The following is an 18,907-nucleotide window of genomic DNA, read 5'->3' on the forward strand; positions in this document are numbered from 1 at the left end:
CGTTTTGGCATGCTGTCGATTGAAGCCTTATACAGACCACACACACACCAGCTAGTCTTCCTTTTTTGGTGTGTGTGTGTGTGTGTGTGTGTGTGTGTGTGTGTGTATGTACAGGTATGTGGGCATTCATGTTAGTGGTGGTAGAAACCTGTATGTAAGTGAATGAGAACATGTATGCAAGTGCTGGTGGAAGGCCAATGAGCATCAAAGGTTGCTTCTTGGAGACCATCCACTTATTTTATGAGATGGGATCTCTCAGTGGCCTGGAACATACCATGTAGGATAAACTAGCTGGGCAGTGAGCCCCAGCAATCTGCCTGCCTCTGCTGCCCCAGCACTGGGATGACAAACCACATCTGGCTTTTGTTTAGTTTCAAGATAGTGTTTCTCTGGGTAGCCCTGGCTGTCCTTCATTCTGTAGTCCAGGCTAGCCTTGAACTCAGAGATTCCCCTGCCTCTGCCTCCTGAGTATTGGGACTAAAGGCATGCACCACCATTGCCTGACTTTTAAAAGATATTTTCTGGATTTTTTTTTTTTAAAACATGTGGATTGAACACAGGTCCTCAGGCTTGCAAAGGAAGCACTTTACCAACCGAGCTATCTCCCAGCCTCCTATTCTTCATAACAGGAGAATGGGGACTGTATCTCAAGACCTTCATTTTGGTTCTTCTTATTTATTATTTTACTAGTAGGAAAGAGACCCTGATCAGCAATGCACAGAGATCAGCATACTCACATAAATACACCTCTAGAGTCATTCTGATTGGATATGAGCTTCGAAGCCTTGGATTGGCACAGTTCAGACACTACATAATTCAGGAGCATCACAGTATTTCTGAATGGAGACTATGAGGCTTCACATTCTACAGCCACCTGAAGTTTTCTGAGCAACATCCCACAATGTTTCAAATACTTTCCTTTGGATCCTTCCATCCACATCCACAGGCCAAATCAGTACAGCCACACCCGGAAGCATCCCAGTGTGTCCCTACTGGAAAGACTACCTCCTTTTTTTTTTTTTTCTCCTGATACAGTGTTTCTCCATGTTATCCTGTCTGTCTTGGAACTCACTCTGTAGATCAGGCTAGTCTTGAATTCAGAGATCTGCTTGCCCCTGCCTCCTGAGTGCTGGGATTTAAGGGGTTGGCCACCATCATCCTTAACTCCTGGGCTTTATATGAGCTCTTTCTTACCTTGAACTGGGTATTTCTTATGCGAGTCAAGTTCATGAGCATGACCCCGGAGTTAACCCCGGCGGAGCCGTAGAAAGGATGCCGGGCAAAGCGACTGTACCAGCCGATCTTCGGGATTTCATGCTCTGGGGCCATGGCAGCAAGCTGGGTGGAGTTAAACTGCCTCAGAAGCTTCCAGATGTCATCCACGGGCCGCAGAAAGAGGACGTCAGTGTCCACGTAGAGAAGCGAGTCCACGTCCTTTAAGATCGCCTTTGCGTACAAGGTGCGGGGACAAAACAAAACCAAAAACAATGAGAGTGGCTCCTCACGAAAAATGCCACGGTTGTGACCAATGTCGGACTCTATACCAGGTGCCACTCTTAGCTCCCATTCTTCTCTGCCACCCATCCTGTTACCCAAGGATGTGTGTCAGCCAAGGAGTAGAGACTTAAGGGCAGATAAACCCGGCTCTAGACTGGCCCGACTTCCGGTCTTGTATACGGACCAGCCTTTAAAAGAGATGAGACCGGAAACATCAATGGAACACTGTAGCTCTTTTTGTTTGTTCTTTCCTCCCACAAGTAGATCACTTGCCTTTCCCTCTGAGTTCTTTATTGGAATAGCCAGATAGTGGCAATTCCATGTGGCCCCTCTCCAGGCCCACCCCAAGCTCTGGGATGGAGGACTCTAGGACGCTGCTTCATATCTTTCTAAGATGATGTTCTCAGCTTGTTTGGATTTGGGAGTAGAAAAAGCAAGTCATTGGCTGTTTACTTTTGTAGATCAGGGCTTGACAAACTTCTCCTGTATGGGGCCAGACAGTCCACACCGCATGCAGGCTCTGTTGCAACCAGTTAGCACTGCCATTTATCCTATAAGCAGCAATGACAGCTTGTAAGCCAACAAGGGTGTTTGTAATCCAAACAGCAAGAAGGAACATTGAAAGTGGAATTTTGTATAATTTTTGGATGTCATCGAATATTCTTGCTCTGAGTTTTAAAACACACACACACATACATATACATACATACACACACACACACACACACACACACACACCATAGACTTTTATTTACCAGGAGGCTTGCTTGCTACATATCTTTTCTCTAGCCTTCTCGGGTGCAGGGGACACCCCTGCACGTGCACCTCCAGCCCTGGAGTGTGAAACTTTAAAGCATGAGTTAACAATAATACCATTCGTCTCATTTTGTTGTTCCCCAAACTTCAGAACAGCTTAACTAAGGGAAGAGTTAACTCTCTCTGAGTCCTCAATGTAACCTTACATGCTATGAATTAACATGTGTGTGCCTTTGCGTCCAAATCCACAATGAAACCCTGGCACCTCAAGGGACAGTATTTGGAGATATGGCTTTGGAAGGCCACTGGGATTAACTGAGGTCGTAAGGATGCCATCATAATGCATTAGTGCCCTTTGGACATCAGGGACCAGAAAGTGCCCTCCCTCTCTTCCCTGCCCCATTCTGACACAGTGAGAAGGTGGCCGGCCAGTCATGCACATCAAGGAGAGAACCTTTGCCCAAACCCAACCCTGCTGGCATCCAGGTCTGGGACTTTCCCAATCAGAACTGTGGGAAACATGTTTCTGTTGTTTAAGCAACCAGTCACTCGTGTCTCACTGGGGAGCTGAGTAGATTAATATAGCACTTGTTTGGATCCCCAGCGTTTAACAGTGTGAACGCAGGTACCATGCAATTCAGTTTTGCTGGAACTTCAACTGGAGTCATTTCAACGCCTACTTGCTAACCCCAGGCTCTTTCTCTTCTCGTCTATTAGAGTTACGGATTTTATAAATTAGTATATAAAATTAAAAATAATTTGATTATATTTCATCAAAATAAAATGAACTCGTCAGGCATGGTAATGCACGCCTTTAATCCCAGCACTTAGGAGGTAGAGGCAGGCAGAATCTGAGTTCTAGGCCACTTTGGTCTACAGAGCAAGTTCCAGAAAAGCCAGGACTACACAGAAAAATTCTGTCTCAAACCAAACCAAAACCCCAAACACTCGACGATCCTGATTTCATTCAGAATTATGATGAATTCTGCAATTGAGAGTATAACCCACCTCCTTTAAAAAAAAATCTACCAATCTACCATTCAGCTGGGTGTGGTGTCGCATGCCTTTAGTCCCAGCACTCTGGAGGCAGAAGCTGGCATTATCTCTGAGTTTGAGGCTAGCTGTAGAGAAACCCTGTCTCAATACAAACAAGCAACTACCCCACATTCTTCTTATTTTTCCCTATTTCCTATGGAAAGGTAAAACTTGTCACAGGTTGGCACTAGTCTGCATCATTCAGAAACCCTAGTGTTCTGTGGAGAGAGGGTAAACTCTCCATGAACGTGTTAACAAGCATGTTGTGAGACTAAATTGCACATCATACATACTTAGGAACCTGGTGTTGTATGCCTCCCCCACCCCTACCCCAAGACCATCACCAAGGGCTTCTTGTCCTGCTGATCTCGTCTTTGGAAGGAAACCAGAACACGCCTGCTTCAAATATGAAGAACTACTCAGCTGAAGACAGGGCACAGGGGAGCTGTCTGCCTGCCCTGTCTGTTTTCCTAGGAGCAGGACAGAGACTCCTAAAAACATAGACCCTTCAAATCTCCCCCCACTCATTCCTACCCAAAGAGAGGAGGTGCATTCTCCTCTGCAGACCTCAGCGGCTCAAAACTGAGACTCTGCAGATGTTTCTCAACTGCCCTTCCCCTCCCTCCCCTCTGCCCTTCCCCTCCCTCCCCTCTGCCCTTCCCAAAATTCCCCTGGAAGCTCACAGCTGCTTTGCTTTGTCTTGTCGTTGCTTTGCAATTTATTATTCTCAAAGGGCTGGCGGGATGGGGGTCTGGCGGGGAGGAAGGCCTTTGCTGGAAGCTGATGACCTGAGTTCCACACTTCATAGGGTGGAAGAAGAGAACCACGGCCAGCAAGGTGTCCTCTGGGCTCCACATTCAAGCCACAGTATGTGTACTTGTGCACACGCGCGCGCACGCGCACACACACACACATACACCCCAAATAGATGGATAGATAAATAAATAAATAAGGTTTCAAAAGCTCTTGCCAGACTCTGACTCTCTCTCTCTCTCTGCAATCAGGATCTCTCAACTTCTTCTCCAGCACCATGCCTACCCTGCCTGCTGCCAGGCTCCCCACCATGATGATAATGAACTAAACCTCTGAGACTGTAAGCAAGCCCCCAAACTAAATGCTTTCTTTTATAAGAGTTGTGTCGGTCATGGTGTCTCTTCAGAGCAATAGAACAGTGACTAAGACAAATAATGTAATGACATGTATGGTTCTCAGTTAGATAATGAAATAAGCCAGTCTCCTGCCCTGGGACCCTGTGTGTTCTCTCGTGTGATGTATGTGTCGTCTGCTGACAAACTTCCTTCTCTTAGTTCGCTCCTCTTTCAGACTCTGTCTCAACTACAAACTTAAGCAGATTGAGGGGGAGAATTATATTTCCTCTCCCTCACAGGGAAGAAAAATTGAAGTATAAACGTATTCTAAGTTCATGTGTCAAATAACGATTGCTGGAGTGGGGCATATGGGCCTACAGTAAGATAAAATCGTTTGCCAGAAGTGTCTAAGTGTCTGACACTAAATAGTGTTAAAAAGAAAAAAAAACTAATTTAAAACCTTAGATTTAGAGAGGGGGAGAAAGGCACTTTAACTCTTGGAGACGTTTTCTTTATTATTGTATAGAATAAGACCCAATTAAGGCATATCCTTTATTAACTACAGGTCTCGCAGAAATCTACTAGCAAATTGAAGTTCATTGACTAGATTGCTTTCACTGTTTTCTTTGGTCTTTAATCATTGACACTTTCATTATATTGATACTTTCTTTAATAAAAAATTCAGTTATCAACCCTCATCAACACAAAAAGAAAAAAAAGGAAAAAAGATAGGAGGGGCCAGGAAAGAAGAGGAAGCAGGGAGCTATTATACCGTGAAGGAGTGTCCTTCAAGAGGGAAAGTTGATACACTTGGTTGCAATTATATGAACAGAGTCCTTTTCCATCCCATTGTGGTTTTAGTTTCTGACACAAGATCTTATTACACAGCCTATGGTGGCCTTGAACATGACATCATCTGGCCTCTGCCTCTCAAGGGCATTACCATGCCCAGTTAGGATGAAAATGGGGTAACATTTTCATATATAACAACATCTTACTGTTTCACGGATTTGTTTTCTATTACAGACAAAGAACAACTTGCTGAAGTCAGTTCTCTCCTTTGACCATGTGTTTTCTTAGGACTGAACTCAGGTCGTCAGGCTTAGCGGGAAATGCTCCTACCAGCTGAGTCATATTGCCAGCCCTGTCTTTTTCTTTCTAACAGCAACCATTTATTTGGTTCAAACATATTGTTTGCCTGTCCAAGAAGTGTTGCCGCTGTGGTTATTACGGTTAGCAGGTAGCAGAGAAGCTGGGCATTGTGGGAGAGATGGCCCTGGGGTCATGAGAGTGGACAAAAGGGTACACTGTGGGACATTTTGTGACACGCTACAGTTTCCACAACAAGATTTTTTAAACTCTGTTGAGGCAGGGGAGGGCGGTGCCAGGATGGTGGGTGGGTAGGAGGGGAGGGGGAGATGAGTGGGAACGGGGTGCATGATGTGAAATTCACACAGAGCCAATGAAAGTTAAAAATATACTGTTTGATTCCAAAGACTTTAAGGGTCAGAGCTGAGAGATGAGAAAAAATAATACTGTTGAGGTTTGGTCTTGCTGTTTGTTATAATGTTAAGTGTGGTCCCCAAGACCTAGATTCTGCTCATAGACCCAAGTGACCCTGCCCCTAAGTTATTTCTGATTGGTAAATAAAGATGCCAACAGCCAATACATGGGCAGAAGAGACATAGGTGGGGGTTAGGATTTCCTGGCTTGGTGTCAGAGGAGAAGAGAGAGGGGGGGGGGGAGAAGGGAAGAAGGAGAAGGAGGAAGAGGAGGAAGAGGAGGAGGAGGAGGAAGAGGAGGAGGGGAAGGGGAATGAGGAGGAAGGGAAGGGGAAGGGGAAGGGGAAGGGGAAGAAGAAGAGAAGAGAAGAGAAGAGAAGAGAAGAGAAGAGAAGAGAAGAGAAGAGAAGAGAAGAAAAGAAAAGAAAAAGGAGGAGGAGAGCAAGAAGAGAAGCCGCCATGGGTTAGGTGAGTCATAAAAATACGTGGCCCTGAGGGTGGGCCAATTGGAGTTCAGAGCAGCCCAGATGAAACCTAGTAAGTAACAACTAGAGCTTATCAATAGGAAAGTAGATTTAGTAGCATAGAGGGTAGGTATCTGCCCAGCTCTTGTGCTGTTTAAGGCTTATTGTAAGTAATAAAAGTGTGTCTTTTATCTGGCAACTGAATGCTCAAAGGCAGGGTAAAAACCAGATTGGGATTAAAATGTCTACAACATAATACATTTCAAAATGGAGCTGAGGGCTGGAGAGATGGCTCAGCGGTTAAGAGCACTGACTGCTTTTCCAGACGTCCTGAGTTCAATTCCCAGCAACCACATGATGGCTCACAACCATCTGTAATGGGATCCGATGCCCTCTTCTGGTGTGTCTAAAGACAGCTACAGTGTATTCATAAATGAAATAAATAAATCTTAAAAACTAATACAAAATGACTGTAATAACACTCCATCCCCATAGGCCCGCAATTGTGCTAGTATCCCTGTGAAGGGGATCATTGCTGGTCGGGTTATAACAGGAAGAATAATATTTACCAAAAGTATATAGAAGCTGCCTTTCTGACTCCTTTAAGGAAACCAATGCACTTGCTGAGAGACTTTATAACAAAGAAAAGTAGGGTGGCCCAGGAAGGCCATCTGTCCCCAGTGCTGCTCAGCCCTTCCATTGCCCCAGCTCTGGATAGCCACTTCAAGTGATCTAGTTCAGAACGATGTGCTAAAGGTGTAGGAGAGATCACTTAGCAGGTAGAGCATTTCCTGCTCTTCCGAAGAGCCTGAGATCAGTTCCCAGCATTCATGGTGGGTGGTTCACAATCACCTGTAACTCGAGGTTCAGGGGACGTGATGTCCTTTTCTGGCCTGTGTGGGGACCTGCATACATGTGGCATCACTCACACAGACATACATAGACACACACACACACACACATACACACACACACACACACACACGCGCAAATAAATCTTTTTTAAAAAGAAAAGAGAGAAAGAAACATGTGTAAGAGTACTGGAGCCTAGTTACAGACAGTCTGGTTATCGGGAACTCGCTGGTTCTCTCTCAAATTCATCTTTCTCCAGCTGTGGTCTAATTTCCACAGTACAACTGGGTACAAATTCTCTGTGTGTGTGTGTGTGTAATCTGACTAACTACATTCAAAACAGCTGGATGTGCCCATTTCTCTCCATTTTCTGCCCAACACCAAGGCACTATAATAGTCCCCCAAGGACTCTGTCATATGCTCCATATCTGCTTCCGTCCGACCCACTCCTCTCAGATAGCCATGGAGACTTTCTTAGCTTGCACGTGATTTCACGTTAACCCGGTGGGGATTTCCAGCTGCTGTACTGAATTACCATGTACTTGGAAGTTACCGCATCTTTTTGCATCCACTGCTCACTTAGCTTCCTGGTTGTCAGGGAACACTGCATGGCTTCTATTCACCCAGCCTTGTTTTGTTTTATGGCCCAGCATATGGTCTATCTCTGTGAATGTTTCCTGTAGATTTGCAACACATGTTTGCTCAGCAGTTGGTAGGTGGGATGTTCCACAAGTCCTGTGGCTGTCCCTGGGGTCACCCACTTGATAGTGTTGCCACGGTTTTCTCCATCCACACTGATGAGAACCATGTGTGCCCCGTGGAGCGTTTGCTCCAGACACAGAGAAAGAGGGAGCAGTGAGATGAATTGTGATTTTATCTATGACACTAGGTCTGTCCCCTTCCACACTCTGCCCCTTGCCTTGGTTTTGAGAAGAAGCTCCAGTGGGACACGTGACTTAGGAGGGTCAATTTCCCAGCGCTCTTCATTAAGGGCCATTGTCTAAATTAGCTTTCTTCCTTTCTCTCTCTCTCTCTCTTTCTTTTTTGTTTTGTTTTGGGGTTTTTTGTTTTGTTTTGTTTTTTGTTTTTTGAGACGGGGTTTCTCTGTATAGCCCTGGCTGTCCAGGAACTGTAGACCAGGCTGGCCTCAAACTCAGAAATCCGCCTGCCTCTGCCTCCCAAGTGCTGGGATTAAAGGCGTGCGCCACCACGCCCAGTTTAGGTTTACACTTTCAAGCAATGGTCTATTATCAAGGAAAGTCAGGGCAGGAACTCAAGCAGAAATCTTGAGGCAGGAACTGAAACAGGAGCCACGGACGAACACTACTCACTAGCTTGCTTCTTCTGGCTCACTCAGTGCACTTTCTTAGATACTCTGGACCATCTGCCCAGGGTAGCATGGCCCATAGGGGACTGATCCCTTATGGATCAATCATCAATAAAGAAAATTGCACCACAGGCTTTCCCATAGGTCAGTGTAGTTGGGACTTTTTTTTTTTTTTTTTTTTTTTTTTCAACACAGGTTCCTCTCCCTAGATAAGTAGCTGCTGTTAAGTTGACAAAAAACTAAGCAATCACAATTCACTCTGGGCTTCCCAGATGCCAGGCAGAGCTGTGCTCACACTGGGTGGTATCCCCAGCTCTGGTTCAAGTCCTTCTTAGAAAGCCCTTCCAAGGGTCCTTCTTCTTTCCCTCCATGTACCCGTCGTCACACCCCAGGACTCCCTTCCTCCTTCCACATCCCATCACCAGCGGCCTTTTCTTTCTTTCTTTCTTTCTTTCTTTCTTTCTTTCTTTCTTTCTTTCTTTCTTTCTTTCTTTCTTTCCTTTCTTTCTCTCTTTCTCTCTTTCTCTCTTTCTTTCTTTTTAATATTTTTTATTAGGTATTTTCCTCAATTACATTTCCAATGCTATCCTAAAAGTCCCCCATACCCCCCCCACTCCCCTACCCACCCATTCCCACTTTTTGGCCCTGGCGCTCCCCTGTACTGGGGCATATAAAGTTTGCAAGTCCAATGGGCCTCTCTTTGCAGTGATGGCCGACTAGGCCATCTTTTGATACATATGCAGCTAGAGTCAAGAGCTCCGGGGTACTGGTTAGTTCATAATGTTGTTGCACCTACAGGGTTGCATATCTCTTTAGCTCCTTGGATACTTTCTCTAGCTCCTCCATTGGGGGCCCTGTGATCCATCCAATAGCTGACTGTGAGCATCCACTTACGTGTTTGCTAGGCCCTGCCTAGTCTCACAAGAGACAGCTATATCAGGGTCCTTTCAGCAAACTCTTGCTAGTGAATGCAATGGTGTCATCGTTTGGAGGCTGGTTATGGGATGGATCCCTGGATATGGCAGTCTCTAGAAGGTCCATCCTTTCGTCACAGCTCCAAACTTTGTCTCTGTAACTCCTTCCATGGGTGTTTTGTTCCCAATTCTAAGAAGGGGCAAAGTGTCCACACTTTGGTCTTCGTTCTTCTTCAGTTTCATGTGTTTTGCAAATTGTATCTTGCCAGCGGCCTTTTCTTAAACTGCCTCCTCCCTGCATTAGAACTGCAGCCCCGTGGGAGCCAGAATTGAGTAGCACCTCAGGTCCAGGTGTCTGGGACAATGCTACACTGCCTCAGAGCCACTGCAAATCTTATTGATTTAACGTGCAAATGAAGACTTCATCATTGCTTTTAGGAAAATGGTTTTATTTTCCTTGTTTTATATATATAGGCATTTACTTTTCCTGTATATACTCACCGCTTGTGTGTCTGGTGCCCCTGAAGGTAAGAGAAGGGCACTGGATCCACTGGACTGAAGTTGTGAGCTGCCACGCAGGGCTGGGAATCCAGCCTGAGCCCTCTGGGAGAGCAACCAGCATTCTTAATGGCTGAGCCATCATTCCAGTCCCATTTTAATCTACTTTTATTTATTTGTTTGTTTGTTTAGTTCTTTCATTTAATGTTTGTATGTGCACACACATGCCATCGCACACACGTAGAGGTCAGAGGGCAACTTGTGGGAGCTGGTTCTTTCTTCCCACCACATGGATCCCAGAGTTCAAACTCAGCACACCAGGCCTGGTGGTGGCAAGTACCTTTACCCACCAAACCATCTCGCCAGCCTCACTTTCATTTTAAAGACACTTCAAGACTGATTATATACAAGATAGAGCACAGAGACAGACTCAGCAGTAGGAAGTGTGTAAGACTCAAAGTCTTGAAGGAAAGCTAGTATGCCTACCATACAGAAAGAATATTGTTCTTTTGCTATGTGGGCCTGTACCTCACTACCCACTCCCAACATCTGCTGACAGACATCCATGTCTCCAAGAGCATAACAGCCTTCCCTGTGCCTTCATTTTAAATGATTCTGTTTTCATTTGTTTGTTTTATTTTGTTTTGTTTGGGATAGGATCTCATTATGTAACCCTGCTAATAAGGACTAATAAGGAACTAATAAGGAACTCCCTGCCTCCACCTCTCAAGTCCTAGAGCATACACATCTTCAGGTCAAACACTGTTCCCAAGCTGACACAAACCATCCTTGCCAAGACAGGCACAGGAGCAGGCACAGTCAGCTTCTGCTAACCTGCCTTCTCTCTGTCTGGGCTTCTTGAAAGAGGCACGAGCCCAGTACTCCAGCACAGGAAATAATAGTGTTCTAACTAAACAAATAATTATAACCATTTGTAACCAGGTGCTATTAAACTAACAATATTATAAAAATAGGAAAGAATATAGACTGTTTTATAAGTTCTGGTCATTTAAATAACATTTGTTTTATGCCTTGTGCTTGATATGGGGATCCGAGAGATTTGATACCTTTGGGGAGAACTAGTTGATAAGTCTGAACCCAGGTCTCCAGTGGGAGACTCATGTTTTCAGGATTAAATGAAGTTTTGCAGATGTGAAGGAGAACCAGTCACAGGGTGGACCCATGTGCTAGCCTCAGCCATTTGGTCTGAGTGGTGACTGCCAGTACTTTCCTGTAAACATATTCTTTTCCCCTAAGTATTTTAAGCAAGATTTTCTAAAACCACAGGAGTACCCCACTTTGATTAAGTTTTACAATCCTCATTTAGCACTCACTGGTTAGACTTTCCTCTAGTAACTTTATTCAAAGATATTTTCTCACTCCCCCACTCTTGCTCTCTCATCCCCTGTAGCCTAGGGTAGTCTTGTGACCCTCTTGCCTCTGCTTCCCAAGTGCTAGCAAGGGCCGCAGGCACTCACCGATATGCCTTTGTATGTCCATTCCCTCACTCTTTCTGCATGTGTTCATCGGAATCCCTCTGTGGGGAAGGGTTGCTATTTTTTATGCTCATTTACCCAATCCATTGCTTGTATTTATCAGCATGGAAACTATTTCACTGTGTGTGAGAGAGGGGGCATATCATACAGTACAGATCGTCCCTGGTTTAACAACAGTTTGAATTATGATTTCATGGAAGCATTTTACGTTCAGTAAAAAACCCCCTATTTTCATATTTGTCTTTGGATCTTTCAAGCCGAGGTGCCATCCTCTCTGGTGGTGCTTGGTGGCAGCAGGGAGCACAGCCCCCAGTCTGGGACACAGCACTTGGTTGTGCAGCTGAGCTTGTCAGGCATCTCAGGTGAGGTAAGAATACCTGCACCTTTCTAATAGTTTCAGTAAACCCACTGAAGGGAGTTCCAGGCAAGGCATGAGGGTTTGTGTGGTTACTGTCCATTCACTCTGTCTCAGTGTGTTCTAACTAGGGTCACCTGAGCTCTTTCACATGAGCTCCTGTGTCCTGTGTCCAGTGAGAGCCCCCTTGAAACCTGGTGTGTGTGTGTGTGTGTGTGTTATGCACACACGCACACAGGTGTGCCCACTCATGCATGCATGTGTGTGTTCATGTGTACGCTGGTGAATGCAGGTCAGAGTTCAACATTCCGTCCTCTCTTTCCAGTAGGAGTTGCAGGCATTAAACTCAGAGCATCAGTACGGTGGTTTGAATGAGAACAGCCTGCAAAGTTCATACATTTCGAGTTTGGTCCCCAGTTGATGGATGTTTAGGAAGAATTAGGAGGGTTGAGGTTCCCCTCTCTCGGCCTCCAATTTGAAGATCAGGATGTAGCTCTTAGTTACTGCTCCAGCACCATGCCTGCTGTGATCCTGCCATGCTGGTCATGGGTTCACCCTCTGAAAAACTGTAAGCAAGCCCTCAACTGCTTCATAAGTTACCTTGGTCATGGTTATCCCTGCACAGCAATAGAACAGTGTCTAAGACAATCAGCTTGCACAACAAATGTTTTCACCTGCCAAGCCAACTCCCAGAACATAAACATCTTTGGAAAAAAACAGGAATCCAGTATATTTTAGTGTCTCACTTGGCCTGGAACTGCCTAGTTAGGTGGGCTGTCTGTTTATAGAGGCCCAAGGATCTCCTTCACTTTGCTTCCAAACACATGTCACTGCTCTTAGCTTTCTTATGTGATTCTATGAACTCTGAACTTAGGAACTCTGAATGTTGAAGTTCGTAGAACTCTGGTCCTTATACTTTACACAAGCTGAGTCATCGCCACAGTCCTCTTTCTATTTGAAAAGAAAAAATTAGTTCTAATTTTTTGGTACCATAGGACACTCCAAACTCATCTTGTGTTTTTCTACCCCAAGCCCTGGAATCAGTCCGCTTCCCCAAAGAGCCCTACTGGAGAACTGTCATAGTTAGGGTTTTAGTGCACTGAAGAGATACCATGACCAAGGCAACTCTTATAAAAGAAAACATTTAATTGGGGCTGGTTTACAGTTTCAGAGGTTTAATCTGTTATTATCATGGCAGGAAGCATGGCAGCCTGTAGGCAGACATGGTGCTGGAGAAGAAGCTGAGAGTTCTGCATCTAGATCTGAAGACAGCCAAGAGAATGCCTTCTGCAGGCAGCAAGGAGGCTCTAACTCCACACTGGGCAGAGCTTGAGCAAGGAGACCTGAAAGCCCACCTACACAATGACACACTTTCTCCAATAAGGCCACACTTACTCAAGTAAGGCCACACCTCCTAATAGTGCCACTCCCTATGGCCAAGCATCAAAACATGAATCTATGGGGGCCAAACCTATTCAAGCCACCACAAAGACAGCACTGAGAAGCCCAAATCTAACTGTGAAGTATAAACATCCCATCACTTCTGATCTCTGTCAATAGAACTATGCTGATATGTATCATATATACCAAGGAATACATCCACCCACATGTGTGGGGTGTGTGTGTGTGTGTGTGTGTGTGTGTGTGTGTGAGAGAGAGAGAGAGAGAGAGAGAGAGAGAGAGAGAGAATGAGTGTGTATGTGCCTATGTAAATGTATGTGCATCACGTATATACACATGCCACAGTGGAGGTCAGAGGGCCTCAGATCCCCTGAAACAGGAGTCACAGACAGTTTAAGCAAGTTAAAAAATGCTGGGCTGAGTTCTGAGAAACAGGTATGATCTCTGTAGTGCTGGAAACAGGACAGTTGTGGCCATGGATTGCCAGCAAGTAACGGTCTGAGGCGGGACATGTGCACCCAGAGGGAAGGCCAAGGATAGAGCAGATTGGCTGGAGCAGGACACTGCAGGAAGATGCTGTTTTCCCAGGAGAACTTGCTTGGGTTATGCTAGGACTTGGTCATATAAGCAACAGATGACCCTAATCCATCTGATGAGAAAGTCATGCAGGAGGGAAAGGACACGGGTGCAAGGGAGATGGGACAAGAAGCCATTACAATAACCCTTTGACCATGTTTGCACCTGTGCTGATAGAAACCAGAAGAGGGCATCATAGCCCACAGATCTGGAGTTACAGACAGTTATGAGCTGATTTGGGTGTTAGGACCCAAACTCAAGACCTTTGGAAGTGCTCTAAGCTGCTGAGCTCTCTCTTCAGCCCTCCCTCCACCACTTAAATTCTTAACCCACAATCCCATGTCTTTTGATATAAAACTGCACCAACAATTCAGCAGTCGACAGAGTAAGGAGATGTTGAGTGAGCCAGAGCTATATGTGCTTATAACCCTAGGCCTATGGAGGCTCTCAAGTTTATTCAGGGCCATTCTGAGCGACACAGCAAATTCAAGGCCAGCCTGGGCTACACAGTGAGACGGCACTGCTCCAAAACCACAAGGGCTGGGGTAAACCTGAGCGGGATCTGGCTGTTTGAGTGCACTTAGGAAGCGTTAGTGCACGGCAAAAATATTTGAGTGGTTAAACAAAATGAGACAAAACACAAGGGCTAAGGATGAGGATGTAATTAGAGGTAAAGAGTTTGCCAGCTACACAGGTTCTGGGTTTAATTCTTCATCCCTAGCATGACAATGTAATGTCAATGGCACCACCACTACCACCACCACCACCACTACTACTACTACTAAATATTATTATCATTGATTCTTACCAGCACTTACTCTTGTCATACTACCACCCTCACAGCCTTCTCTCTTCTCTGTAGAATGGGACAACATAGTGGTGCAGTGTCAGATATTATAGTGTCTGTCTGTCTGTCTGTCTGTCTGTCTTAGTTAGGGTTTTATTGCTGTGAACAGACACCATGACCAAGGGACCTCTTATAAAGGACAACATTTAATTGGGGCTGGCTTACAGGTTCAGACGTTCAGCCCATTACCACCACGGAGGGAAGCATGGCAGCATCCAGGCAGGCATGGCACTGGAGGAGCTGAGAGTTCTGTGTCTTATTCTGAAGGCCAATAGGAGAAGACTGGCTTCCAGGCAGCTAGGAGAAGGGTCTCAAAGCCCACCAGACAGTAACACACTTCCTCCAACAACTTCCACCACACCTCCTAATAGTGCCACTCCCTGAGCCAAGCATATTCAAACCAGCACATTTTCTCGGATCTAAGCACATCTGGCATGGTCAGGAAGTCAGATCTCAACACAATATCACCATTATTTCCATTTCCCTCAAAAACTTTACATCTCCATTTTTAACAACTACTAGAAACTAATTCAACCTGTTATTAATTAATTAATTAGTTTGTTAGTTAATTTTGAGACAGGGTCCATTATGTAGCTTGAGCTGCCCTGGAACTTACTATGTAGACCAGGATGGCCTTAAACTCACAAGAGTTCGGCTTGTGTCTGCCTCCTGAGTACCAGACTAAAGATCAGGCACATTCCTGAGGTTCAATAAGTATTGTTGAAGAATAACAACTACTCACATAAATATATATGCATATACACTTATATATACACACACATGGATATTGTAAATATCAACGAAGTCCTAGCATCCATTCCTACTCCTCTGCTTCTACTTTCGGGTGTTTTCCTTTCATATGTAACCAAGAGCAAAGAGTTTTCTATTGAAGCTGCATATGTTTAACCATCCCTTTTAGCATTGCTGAGAGAACTTAAGTGAAGGGAGTAATATGGGGGCATCAGTCATGTAAAACCCCCTCTGGCTTAAAAAATAAATATATACTGGAAGTTTTCCCAAATTATGCAGTAGGGTGTGTGTGGAGGAAGGGATGTCAGGTTTAGCCTGGTCCTTGAGTTGTTTTTTTGTTTCTTCCATAAAGGAACACATTATGTACCCCAGGCTAGCTTTCAGTTGGCTATGAACCTCTATGGAGGCCCTGACTGAACTTATGACCTCCTGCCTCAGTCTCCCTAGGGCTGGGATGACATGTGTGAGGCTCAAGGACTGCACTGAGTGTCCCCTGTCATTCTCTACCCTGGTTTGTAGAGACAGAGTCTCTCACTGAGCTTGGAGCTTGCTGTTTCAGCTAGGCCAGCAGGTCAGTGAGCCCTGAGATCTGCCGGTGTACCCTCCCACCAGCAGTGAGGAATCTGGGGACCCAAAGTCAGGCCTTCACACCTATGCAGCGAGCACTTTACCCACAGAGCATCTTCCAGCTCCAGTTAGCATTTGTTCTTGGCTAAATGGTGTTGCATCATTTTAACTTTTGATTTGAGATTTGTAAGATGGTTTATTAAATTATTGGCCTAAAATAGGGTGTTAAAAGTTGGGCTGGCGAGATGGCTCAGTGGTTAAGAGCGCCAACTGCTCTTCCAAAAGTCCTGAGTTCAAATCCCAGCAACCACATGGTGTCTCACAACCACCCATAATGAGGTCTGCCACCCTCTTCTGGTGTGTCTGAAGTCAGCTACAGTGTACTTACATATAATAAATAAATAAATCTTAAAAAAAAGAGTCAAGCCATAAATAATGTTTTTTTTTGTTACCTCTCCTGTGCCCCCCTTGTGGAATCACAAATAGTATAATGGTATTTATATCATTTCCATGGCATGCTAAAAGACAGGCTACCAGTGTCAGGGAAATACTTCGAGATATTTTCATTATGAAATAGAATCTGCTGAACTGACCATCCTGACAAACAAGATTCAGACCTCCTCTGCACCAGGCAACTCTAGGATGGCTTTGTTCAAGATGGGCTCCCTAAAACCCTGCTTCACCAAACTTTTCTTTGGCCCTTGGTTTTACTCTCTCAGCTGTGTTGGCCAACTGTTGTCTCTGCCACCCGTTTTCCACATGGCTGTTGTAAGTGAAGGGATCGGGTGTCTCTCGTGTGTTCTGAGATGATGGCTTCCTCAGATCTTCCATCTGCCCCCATGTGCCCAGTTGCTTCTGTCCCTTACCAGGTGCTGGCATTTGAGCCAGTAAGTTCCCTCTTTCCTTACTGGTATCCCAGAGGCCATGGCAACTTTTGTTTAAAGCAGAACTGAGTGTCTTAGTCAGATGGTAACCGCCCCCGCCCCCCCACCCACCGTGCATGTGCTCTCTGCCCGAGTTGCTGAAAATCTGGTCACCGGGACACAAGGACCAGCAGGTCTGCAGAATACAACTGAGTTTCAAAGGTTTTCCCTTTCTGTATACCCGTATACCCAAGAACCAAATCCAACTAACATTTTCTGAGTAGATGTTGGTTGAAGGTTGGGCACTTTAGGAAGCATTTTATCTTTAAATCCTCTGCTAGCATTTGAAGATACTCTTAAAGTTTCCCCATGCACTTTGTAAGGCAAGGTGTAGCTCAGGTTGGCCAGAAGTAGGGCCATTAATTCAGCCATTTGTCCTTCATTCATCCATTGGCTTATTGGCCATCAGCTTAGTTCCTGGTCAGTGAAAGACAGTATTTCAAGGGAAAAAGGCTGAGAATTATGGAGCAGGACACCCAGAGTCCTCCATACATGTGCATGAGCATGCACGCCTGAGCACGAGCGCACAGGCACGTGTGCGCGCGCACACACACACACACACACACACACACACACACACACACACACACGTTAAGAAAGGATCTCTACTATGTGTGTCTGTGGTAGATGACAACTGTATTCATCTTTTTATTACACTTAAAAAAATTTAATTTGTATATGTGTGTGAGCACAGACACCACAGCACATGTGTAGAAATCAGAGGACAGCTTGTAGACGTCTGTTCTCTCCTTCCATCATGGTGGTCCTGGGGATTGAACTCAGGTCTTTGGGATCAGGAACAAGCACCTATACTTGCCCAGTCATTTTTTCAACTTCCCCTTTACTTTGTAAAGTCCTCTTGTGACATTTTAGCTCCTTTTGATGGGTTTTATGGCATATCCTTTTCTATCTTTTAATATGTATCCTTTCTGTCTATTTAAACATTTGGACCATACTTATCAACTCTGACAATTTTTGCTTTAAAAATCTGTATATTTAGTGTGTGTGTGTGTGTGTGTGTGTTTGAAAGCATAAGATAAGTGTGGTCAAAAGACAACTTGAAAGAACTTATTCTTTCCATATATCATGTGAATCCCAGGAATTGAACTCAGGTAATCAGGCTTGGTGGCAAGTATCTTATTGACTCCATCTCTGCTTTATGATTTCTTTGGTTTTCTCCATTTACATTTAGTGCCATTTGTACAAGGAATTTATGCAAACTATTTTCCTTTTCCCTTTTTTGTTCCTGTTTATTTTTTGTATTCAGTATTTGCTAACATAGAATTTTAAAATTTTCAATATTTTTAGAGTTCAGCAGGACACAAATTGCTCTACAATCACTGAACTTTTGAGGCCAAAGGTGTGATGTTCATTCTGACACTAACAGGGTTCTATTTAATTATTGTTTGGTGGGGAATGTGTGTGCTTCTGTGTGCATGTTGACGTCTCAGAACAACTTTGATGTGTCAGTTCTCTTCTTTCACTTTGTGAGGTTTCAAGTATCAAACTCAGGTTGCCAAACTTTGTCAGCAAACCTCTCACACTTCTTAATGAAGAAAGAGGTTGATTTTGTGGCTTGTGGAATTTAGACTCTTTCAAAACAACGACTGTAGAAATGAAAGATGTTGATGGCTTGTCTCTCCTAAGAAGATACTGGGAGCAAGAGAAAGAGGGACCCCCATGCTAGCCTGCCTGGAACTGAGTTTCTATCAGTGAGCTGGAAGAGTGCCAGAAGCCATCTAGGAAAGACTAAGGCATGCAAGTGAGTTTTCGGGAGATGGCCCACCATTTTGCATGGCTGCAATGGGTGAGCTCTGAGAATGCAGGGTCCTTAGAGACTTCATCCCAGGATTGCTTCTTGCTGCTGATATGCCTTTCCTGTCACTATTACATAGCCTAAGGATTCCTGGGCATCAGCTCACCCTATTGAGAAAATTTCCTGCAAATCAACATGAAGATGAACTTTCATAAATTAATGCTGTTTAGATGAATTAATGACTTTATAGAATTCCTAATATGATGCAAATAATTTTAACAAAAAAAGTTTAGGAGATGGTTT

General features: G+C 44.7%; 1 protein-coding gene across 1 annotated transcript in view; it reads right to left on the reverse strand.

Annotated features, from left to right (window-relative positions):
• Gxylt2 (glucoside xylosyltransferase 2) overlaps positions 1-18,907 on the reverse strand; it is a 97,030-nt gene that overhangs the window by 26,479 nt on the left and 51,644 nt on the right. The window contains exon 4 of the mRNA XM_021165390.2: positions 1,195-1,446. Coding sequence (XP_021021049.1) covers positions 1,195-1,446 — 252 coding nt within the window. The remainder of the gene's footprint in view (positions 1-1,194; positions 1,447-18,907) is intronic.

The sequence above is a fragment of the Mus caroli genome, unplaced genomic scaffold, assembly GCF_978045245.1.
Source record: "Mus caroli unplaced genomic scaffold, Mus_caroli_1 scaffold_7, whole genome shotgun sequence".
Classification (NCBI taxonomy): domain Eukaryota; kingdom Metazoa; phylum Chordata; class Mammalia; order Rodentia; family Muridae; genus Mus; species Mus caroli.